Source organism: Nicotiana sylvestris, chromosome 2, assembly GCF_000393655.2.
Source record: "Nicotiana sylvestris chromosome 2, ASM39365v2, whole genome shotgun sequence".
Classification (NCBI taxonomy): Eukaryota; Viridiplantae; Streptophyta; class Magnoliopsida; order Solanales; family Solanaceae; genus Nicotiana; species Nicotiana sylvestris.
This window is the reverse complement of record NC_091058.1, coordinates 45,429,755-45,440,365: the sequence shown is the minus strand read 5'-3', so window position 1 is coordinate 45,440,365 and position 10,611 is coordinate 45,429,755. Positions and strand designations below refer to the sequence as shown.

General features: G+C 37.2%; 1 protein-coding gene across 1 annotated transcript; it reads left to right on the top strand.

The window, feature by feature from the left end:
* Positions 1–7,688: 7,688 nt before the first annotated feature.
* On the top strand, positions 7,689–10,082 carry LOC104248328 (protein GRAVITROPIC IN THE LIGHT 1). The gene has a single exon (XM_009804567.2). It carries the CDS (start codon positions 8,113–8,115, stop codon positions 9,481–9,483), a length of 1,371 nt encoding a protein of 456 aa, XP_009802869.1. The 5' UTR covers positions 7,689–8,112; the 3' UTR covers positions 9,484–10,082.
* Positions 10,083–10,611: the final 529 nt, after the last annotated feature.

Here is a 10,611-nt window from a genome sequence, read left to right as displayed (position 1 = left end):
TACGTTTCATGTTCCACTCTTCGGGGAACGGCATACTCTCCGCTGGAATCAGGTCTGAAGTCCTGACTCGGACAAAACGGCTCATCCACCCTCCATTCCTAGCCTCATCGGTGCAAGAAAAAAGGGCTCTCGGGGCCCGACAGTGGAGCTTTATCAGGCCCTCATAGAAGAGTTAGGGGCTATACATTCTGATCAGGTGGTCGAGAGTAAATGACATCTCACTAATCATGTTCGCATAATATCTGGTCATGTAAACAATGTGCTAGAATGAAGGATAAATCAGGCCGAGGGTTACTTGATATCGTTTCCAGAAGTCGAGGATTACGGGGTCTATCGGAGGCGAGGATGGCCCCATCGGACCAAGGGTAAACGGATAAGTATACATATAGAGGAAGCCAGCCTTATATGTCGTTATGTCCTCCTCCCGAGAAGGAATTTCCATAAGCACCGCTGTTACAACCCATATCCACATGTGTTAGTTCATGCCATATATTAGTTAACATAAATCCAAGAAGGAATTATCTTTGAGATGATAAGAAGTCAATCCTATTGGTCTTAAGTGATACAAGAGTGTATAAGGGTGATTAACCAGTATTAGAAGTTAAACGAATCAAGGATGTTGTAACTCGAATTTTCAGGTAATCTAGCGGTGATTAATACACTCAAGAGGTCATTTATGAAGGTATTTTAATCATATAATATCCGTATCATAAGTCTTGAAGTCAAACGAGTTATGAAACAAAAGTCGACAAAAGTTGTCGCAACTTAGGTTCATAATTTTACTTAAACATTAGGTCAAATGTTTCTAATCTTTTCTCATAATTTACAAGGAATTACGGGGTGATCTACCAACAAAATTAAAGATCTATGAGTCTAGTTTCCAACGCATTAAACCGTTCATCGATACGATTTCGGAGTAGAGAGATATTCGCGTTTTCGCGAGACTGCGCCAAGCACCTCTCTATGGGGCCCACTAAGTCGGTTTAAGATATTTGGACCTATATAGGATGACTCCAACCCGTTTTAAGTCATTTCTTTTCACTATTTTCAGACCTTAGAACCCTAGGAACATCCTCTCAAGGTTCTCTCAAGATTCAAGACCCAAAAAAGGGCAAACAACACAAATCAAGTGTCGGGAATTCCGTGGCGCTAGTAAGTCTCTTGTTCTTCTTGTTGTTGCTCATTTTTGTGTCGTTCCAGCTCGTGTGGGAGGTGGTTTTAAAGGGTTTATGTTCTGTAAATACTCCCTCATGTTCTTAATATCAATCCTAGGTGATTTCAAGCCTTCTAAAGTGATTCTAGTGCCGAAAAACATTAATTGATCGCTAGTTTCGCTTTTTTGTTGTTGTGGCAGCATTGGAGGGATATTTCATGGAAATTTAAGGTCAAATTGGAGTTGTTCTTTCTGTATAAAGGTAAGGAACCTCTTACTCTATATGTATTTAAGATTATCCAAGTTTCGGCTAAGCCATTGAAGCTAGAACTTGTGAGATATATATCGAAAGGCTTGGTAGTAATGTTATTGTTTTGTGGACTGTTTTGCGTTGTTGTTGGGCTGCGTATTTTACTACTATCTTATGGAGTTTTGGAGGAGGAAGGGTGTGGAGAAACACCATATATATGTAGGGTTATGGGCTGATAGTTATTCGTAACATTTCCAGGTTGTTTGACACGACTACGGTGGTCGTCGTATGTATGGAGTGATTAGGCTATGTGTGGACTATTTTGGGAGGCTCAATATGTTTATTATTGATGTTGTTTGGGCTGTTTGGTGACTGTTTTGAATGGTGTGAGGTCATATATATAGGGGAGGTGCTGTCCGTTTCATCGTAAAATAGGTTGTGGTCGATACATAATAGTTATGACGCTTAAATGATAACGATAGTATCGTTTCTCTTATTGTAGACTAAGGAGTTTTGACAATTGCATAGCTTGAGATTGGGGCAGTATATACAAGGTATGTTAGGCTATCCCTTTCCTTCTTTTGCACGACTCCGATTGTACATAATGTAATGAACGAGCTTCCAAAGATACTCTACTCTTAGAAGCTAGCAGTACTTACATTGTTTTCCCTCTTATGGAACGATTGATGTTAATGTTGCTTCTCTTATTCTTATGTTATCAATGTTATTGGTACTTCCTGATTCTTATAAGGTTCATAGTGAAGAGTTAGTCCTAATAACGTGTACAGAGGATACCGACCTTACGTCACTCCGAAAGGTTTAGAATGTGATTCCATGAGTCGAGCATGCATTATATATATGTATCTATTTTACTCTACCGAGCCACGCTATAGTTGGCCGGGTACGGCACCTATTGTGCAACCACTGATCAGTTGGGTTTTACCGAGCTCCACGTGGCCGGGTACGATTCTACCGAGCCTATTATGGCCGGGTACGATATGATGATGATGATGCCCACAGAGGCGAATGCTTTAAAGGTTTATGTATTTATACATATGTATCATGCATTTCATGTAAGTAGCCCTCAGAGGTACTAAGATGTTACAGGTTGTATATTCTCTATCCTTGCTTACATTACTGATCGCATTTATGGTTCCTTGCCTTACATACTCAGTACTTTATTCGTACTGACGTCCTTTTATTTGTGGACGCTGCATGTCGTGCTGCAGGTCCTGATAGACAGGCAGGTGCAGCTCCCCCACCACAGTAGACTGTCTAGTTCAGCGGTGATTGGCGAGATCCCTTCTCCGGACTTGCCTTGGTCTTGGTATGCAATTTTTGTTATAGACATTATGGGTATGTCGGGGCCCTGTTCCGGCTATGTTGCAACACTTATGTTCTTTTAGAGGCTCATAGACAGGTGTCGGCTCATGTATAGTTTGGTATGCCTTGTCGGCTAGTTTTTGTTGTATAGTCTTTCATAGTAGCGTGGTAGCTCATACCTTATACGTAGTTTCTTGATTGTCTGGTCATCCCCTGCTATGTATTTTCATGCCGTCATATTTTATTGCTGGTTGTCCATGATCTAGGTCTACCATTTATATTGATCTCATCAGCCTTAAAAGATAATAATGAAGGTTAGATGAAATGTACGTTGGTGCTCGGCAAGTGTGGTCGGGTGCTAGTCATGGCCCTTCAGTTTGGGTCGTGACAACCGCGTACCCCCAGCGGCAGTCGGCCTTCACCCTTCGATGTCTACTAGTGAACTAACATATTGGGACACGGGCTTGTATTGACCCGGCTTCGAAGAGGGTCTTTCGGTCTTAAAATCGGAGGTCATTTCAAAGGCCCCTAGAATGCATTCCCCGGCGCAAGGGGGCATTGTTGCCTTACCCTTAGATAGGCGCGAGGAAGAAGATGGCACATCTTCCTAAGGAACAAAGGTGTAAGTTTTCGCCATTCTTATTAAAAGGTTTCAGAAGAGAGATGAAAATTGCATTTCAGAAGAAAACACAAATGAGAAGTAAGGAGAACTCTTTTGAGGGCTTGGTGGTACAATGGAAAATAAGGAGCAAAAGAAGAAGTACTTATAGAGGTCTAACACGCGCATTGGGGTAGGCCAAAGGACAGCCAACCATTGTGATTAATCCAAAGGCTTTTAATGGCTGTGCGGACGCGACCTTTAAGACATCTCATTTTGTCGTGCCAATCGCTTGATAGGGCGTGACTACAGTCGTGATGGAAATATCGAAGGAGCAGGAATTCGAGATCGTTTCTTATCGTTTTACTCTAAGAAATGCGGGGACTATCTATATACAGGTGAAATCGGAAAGCCCGATTTTGTGGTCATTATGTCTTCTCCATAGCTTCGCCTCAAAGGCCCCGACACAGTTCGAGGTCTCGACCTCGAGGGTTCTTTATACCCGACCTCGAGGCAGCACGAGTCGGTGGTTATCATGGATAAACGGGAAGTTCCCTAGGCACGTGGTCCAAGCTGACAACACCTACAAGAATAGTACCAGTCTGTACCAGACTGCTAAGTAGTTGTACCAGCTACATTTCTTTGTAATAAATGCACATGTATTATGTTGGGATTCCCTCTTCCTATATAAAGGGGACCTTTACTGTTTTTTGCACATATGATATTACACAAGATACACAATATTGAATACAAGAATAAGAACATTCTCTGCTCTCTAACTTAAACACATTCTTTAGATTTGACTACTTACATTTATTGCTTATATTTATTGTGTTCTATTTATTGTTCTTCATTTATTGCTCATCATTGACCATAAAGAGACTTCATCAAAGCTCCCAATATTGTTAGCCCTTCATCGGCTGCTCATAACTCAATATCGAGCTCGACCTCGAGGTCCCGTATAGCCAGGCTCGAGGCCCCGATTCTTAGGCATTCGGTTTGCTTAAACATATTATTTGCAACTTCTTATGTTATTTTTCTAGTCTCATACTTAGTACATATTACCTAATAACTAGTATAAAAACAGATCACGTATTTTTAAAATCACAAAATTAAATCTAATTATAATTATCATTTTCCAGATAAACAGTTATAAACAATTGAGGGATTTCTCAAAGATTAGCCAGGAAACTTTTCATGTTTTTGTCTTCTTTATTTTTTTAAATAATAAACTAGAACAAGTGCACAGCTCAAAGAATCAACTGACCAGTGTGAAACTGATGACAAAAATGAGAAAATAAAACCAAGTCCCTCGAACAACGAACTAAGAAAACCTCGGTACCTCTTATGGGATTTCGGATCCCGATAACTAAGGCATAGGAAACTGTGCCTAAAATCAACCCGTTTTGTACAAGTCCAAATGAAAAGTTTAATTGTGCCCTTTATACTAGCATGTTATCTAAATTCAATTACACAAAAATTGCCTGTTGTAAGTCTGAATTTTAGCTTGCAAACTAAAGTAATTTAGTATAAAAAGTTAAATAAGAGTGATCATGCAAAAATGCCCAGTACAATACGTATATACAATTCAAATTATGTTCTTAAATGCTTTAAAGTGAGAAATACAGATGAGCATTCATGTTCGACCTCTTTTATGAAACAACGAGATGAAGATTCCTTAAATAAAATCTTGATAAAAAGTTCTAAAGTTATAATTAATGATAATTTCTTTTTAAAATTTGACCAAAATCATGATTCGATCGTTTCAAGTCCATTGTGCTAAACTTGATGTAACGAACCTTTCTTAGGTAAGTAAACCATAATATTGATTTTATATGCATAATGTTGACAATCTAGAACCTTCTTCGGCATAATCATACTACTATCTTTTGGGAGATGTGCTTTTCAAGCATGCGCTGGATATACGTTTTAGGTATAATAATGCTGCATTATAACTCACTCAACAATTAATATCTCTCATGCAGATTTCTGTTTTCATGCACTAAAATGCAATTGCAATTTGTAAGAGTTAAGTCACAACCAAAAGAAAAATAATTAAAAGTCCTCATCCTTTTTTCCGTAAAATTCCGTAGTGCGTGGTAACTTAATTTTTTTATTTAGAAATTCTCAATATATGTATTGTTTACTCGTGAAGTGAAAATATTTTTGTCACTTAAAATTACTTTTTAAAGTGGTTTTACTCGAGTAATTTTCAGAGCTGTGAATTTTGTTTATTGTAGAGATTACCGGCTGAAGCAATTAAACTATTTTTCTTTCAAAAACTTAGAGATCTATGAAGTGTTTCCAAGAAAATAGCAGTATATTATTAACTATATAGCTGTAAATATCATTTAATTTATTAAAGACAGTATCCCCGTACGTATCAGATGGTACCAAGAACTTTAGAATGAGAATAATATGTTCACCACCGACTCATTGCATTGCGCAATTTTGTGAAAAGGCAGAATATTAGCAATTGTACCATTATTTAGTAATCTATAGTTTAGCTTTATTCTTTAGTACTAATTTCATTAAATTATGTTTCTTATTTGGATTATTATTATGGTTAATAACAATTAAGGTATAGTTGTTGCCAGTTTGCTTGGAATAATAGATTCTTAAGTACCCCCACCCACTCACTTGGAGGCCCCCCTCTCACACCTCAAGTCAAATAGGGTCCGTATAATACCTAATGTTTCTTTTTATGGTACTCCTATTTGACTGGATTCATTATTCGGACCCCACTATTATTAAACAGTGCCTACCACCTGCTTTACACTTTCAATTATAATTATAGGCCATATTTTCCTAGTGCATTCCCACGGTGAAAAGAGAAAACCAATAACAAAATGGTAACGGTAAAATTATATTTATCTGATTTATATGTAACATAAACCTTTATATTGCAGTCCTCGACCCCATTGCACGTTGGCTCATGCAGTGATCCACTTTCCCATATTGCCACAGTTCTGAAAACCCTCGTACAACTTCCACGACACTCCACCATTCTGCCAAATGTTTGCAAATTCTAATTTTCGTTCTTAAATTATGTGCCCCAAATACTCATACGTGATAATAGTCATATGATATCCTTGGTCATGCTTTTAAAATCAATTTATTTTAAAGAATATTGTAATTTTTGAAAAAATATTTATGGAGAAAAGCATTTTATACTTGACAAATAGCATGTTTGGTTATTTTAACCAAAAAAATTTTTTTGGGCCAAAATTACCTTTTTCCAAAGCTAAGGTGTTTGACCAAACTTTTAGAAGAAAAAAAAATATTTTTGAGTAATAGGAGAAATAGTTTTTGAGAAACAGAAAAAATAATTTCTCCCCAAAAGTATTTTTTTTCACGAAAGTACTTTTTCAAAATGCACTTTTGAAAAAATTATTTTTCAAAATAAGTTGATTTTAGAAGTTTGACAAAACAAAAAAAATACTTTTGCGCTTCAATTTATATGTTTAGCCAAATTTTTAAAAAGATACTTTTTTAGTCAAATTACAAATAAGATTATGAAAGAATTACTTAATAGTTGATATTACTTAAGTAGATAAATAATATTAAATATTTATTATAAAAATTATAACTAAATTTTGTTTAAGTATTTCAAATTATTTCTAAAGTATAGAAAATAAAAATATTGTTTAGACTTACAAAAAAAGAAAATATGATATTGATACACCCCACGCAAACGACCGTTAATGTACATTGGAATGCTTAATTTGTCAAGATGATAACAAGGTTGTAAAGTACCGCGGGAAAGAGCTTTAAAAAGTAGAACACGGTGGAAGCAAAGTTTATTGTACTGTTTAGGTTTTATTAACTTCTTTGGTAAAGAACAAATTTGCCGAACATGCTTCACAAGAAAGGACCGTGCATACCATCCATAATTGGTTTAGCCTTTGGTTACAAGGTGGCTGAATTTGCCTTCCCAACTTTGTTGTAAATTCACAATTAGATTTTAGTTGTGAATGGTAAATCCTTGAAGATAGAGCTAGTGTAACTTTAAAGTTATTTTCATGTCACTTTATAGATAAGCATGTTTGAAAATAATCCTAAACTTATATTAGGATAAATTATTTACATTATATTCATTTGAATGCGCCCCTCAAACCCTACATAAATACGAGATGTTTTATGTTTTTTTTTTGAATGTTAAATCCTGGCTCACTCATGCAAAATCATTAGATCATAGGTTGTGACTTGTGCTCAAGAAGCATCTATGATAGAGAAAGAGGAGTCGTATGTTTACATGAATGATGTTAGAAATCTTTGCTTTAAATATACACTCTGACTTTCACTCTCTTAAATGACCAGCAAATTATTTCAGGGGTAGTTGGAAGTATTTATTAACTTTCCCTTGTTGCTTTCCTTTCTCACACAAAAAAAAAACAGCAAAAAAAAAAAAGAAAAAGCTAGTACTATGACATTTTCTACTGCTACTATCTTAAGCTTATTATATGCACCTCAATGAATGATTTCTCTTTCTCGCGCCAAATCTTTGCTTTTACCATTCACCTCTTAACCTATTCCTTCACCTTCAACCTTGAGTCAAATAAGAGGGACTCTGCTTTTCCCTCCTTTTCCCTCTGCCATATCCTCTCTTTAATTTCCCCTCTTTTTTGGACTTTTTAAGCACACCCTTTTCCTTTTTCCCTCAAATATTTTCTTCCTTCAGTTCACACTTCAAACTTCAAAGACTCCATTTTTCATGTCCTAAAATTTAATCACCCATTTTTCTCCCACTCAGCATTCCTCTGCATCTCATCAGCTCATAGAGATCAAATGGATTCAGTGAGACCAACTCCAGTTCCAACTAAAAGCAAGCTAGCAAAGACATTTCACAGAGTAATCCATGGCAAAAAATCCTCAAAACCATTCTCAAATAATGGGTTCTGCCTCCTCATACCTCAAGAAAAGCTCAGGTGTTGTGAGTCCCAACACTTTGACAAAGAAGAAATTGAAGAGTGCAAAGAACATTCCAAGAACAAAGCTGTTATGGAAGCCTTCGTTGCTAAGCTTTTTGCCACAGTTTCCTCTGTTAAAGCTGCTTATGCTGAGCTTCAGTTAGCTCAGTTCCCTTATAACAGTGAAGCAATCCAAGTTGCAGATCAAGCTGTGGTAAATGAACTCAAAGCTTTATCTGAACTCAAACACAGTTACCTCAAAAAACAAATTGATTCTTCACCACCCCATGTAACCCTAATGCTTGCTGAGATTCAAGAACAGCAATCTGTCATGAAAACTTACGAAATTACTATGAAGAAAATGCAAGGTGAAATTGAGTCCAAAGGGTACAGCATATCTTCTCTCCAAAATGAGCTACAAGAAACCATTCAAAACAACAAATCATTAGAGAGAAAGCTTAATGCTAGTGGATCATTTTCTATTCTTGATAATGTCAAGTTATCTGACGTAAACCCTAAAGATTTTATCATGGTTTTGCACTATGCCATGAGATCTATACGCAACTTTGTCAAGTTCTTGATTAAAGAAATGGAGTCTGCTAACTGGGATATTGACGCTGCTACAAACTCTATTCAAAATGGTGTCACTTTCCACAAGAGTAATCACAGGGCTTTTGCCTTTGAGTCCTTTGTTTGCAGGGAGATTTTCAGTGGGTTTAACGAGCCTGCATTTTCTGTTCAGAACGACGATTCTTTATTTTCCGGTGGAACAAATCGCCGGAGTTTCTTCTTTGAACAGTTCAAGAAGCTGAAATCTGTGAGTGTAACCCATTTTCTCAAGCAGAATCCTTCTTCTCTGTTTGGAAAATTCTTGAAGGCTAAATACCTTCATTTGGTTCATCCAAAAATGGAGTTTTCATTCTCCGGGAACTTGAATCAGAGGAAGCTTGTGAACTCCGGCGAGTTCCCGGAAACAGAGTTCTTCAAGGTTTTTAGCGAGATGGGGCGGCGTGTGTGGCTTTTGCATTGCTTAGCCTTCTCTTTTGATCAACAAGTTAGCATTTTTCAAGTGAGGAAGAGCTGTAGATTTTCTGAGGTTTACATGGAAAGTGTCACGGACGAGATTTTTTCAGCTGCCGGCGGCGAGTTCAAAGTGGCATTCACGGTGGTTCCGGGGTTTAATGTTGGGAAAACGGTGGTACAAAGTCAGGTATATTTATCTCCGATCACTCCGCCGGCCAAGCACTAACGGTAAATAAATATTAGTGGAGATTAAGTAAAGTCATATCCTCACTCGCTCCAGCCTCCACGCGCCTCCTCAAGTGGTGGAGCTCCGCCATAGCATGTAAATAGTTAGATCAGCTATCAACTTTCATCAATAAAATGAGTTGATCAAACAATTTACATGGCACAGTGAGTAATACTACTAGCTTACTACCCATGAGGGAGGCGCGTGAGAGTTGGCGCGGGTGGGCTTAAAAGTACGGATTATCGTCTCGAAAGTGATGGGGGGTGCGGTCCAAAGCAGCAAAAGTGGGCTTTTGGGCCCACACGTGAAAGTGGTTCAGGGCTTTCAAAGGAGGGAAATGAACTGGATTTTGGAGTATAGTACAGAAAGATTGGGCGGTGAGACAAAAGGCGAAGTAGGCTCAGTCAGGTTGTGGGCCCAACAAGCGTATGTCTTTGTTTCTTTGCTATCAAAAGTAAGAAGAGCATGTGGGACCCCTTGTTCTGTGCTTAGAAAATTGCTAAATTGTTGTTTATTCGCAGATGTACGTTAAAGAATGATAGACATATGCCTGCAACTTGCATATGAGATTAATGTGTATAAAAAAAAATTAGGTTTAAGTATTATATACATAATATAAAATATTAATATATGATGGTATCTTTGCGTAGAATCTTGGATCTACTTGCACACAATTTCTTATTTCCTTGTTTCATTTTACATATTTTTCGACCTACTCCGAAGGGAAATAATTCGAAGAGCCAATTTCATGTGTGCGAGTGATGTTGTCAATAATGCTCGCATCTCAATAATCAATATGTATATGGTGGAGTGTGTAATGTAAAATTATATTGCATGCATAGGCATTTTTTAAAAATATTTATGTATATTGTATGTTGAATTAAATTAGCTTTTTTGTGTTACTTTTTTATGTTTTGGATATCATTAGTGAAAGCATGGCTCCGCCACTGGTCTATGGTCTATGATATTTAAAATGTACTGTGTGCATCTAACTATGATCTTCGTTCGTAACCAATAGCTTTCTGAAAATTTGTCATTGTTTTCTTGTAAAGTCAAGTATAAAGAAAGGTCTAACGATGACGGAACAGCAGGATGAGATTAACTCCACCAGTACAGGCCAGTATCGAT

Coding starts and splice junctions, on each gene's coding strand:
- LOC104248328 (XM_009804567.2), top strand. CDS start 8,113: ATGGATTCAGTGAGACCAACTCCAGTTCCAACTAAAAGCAAGCTAGCA.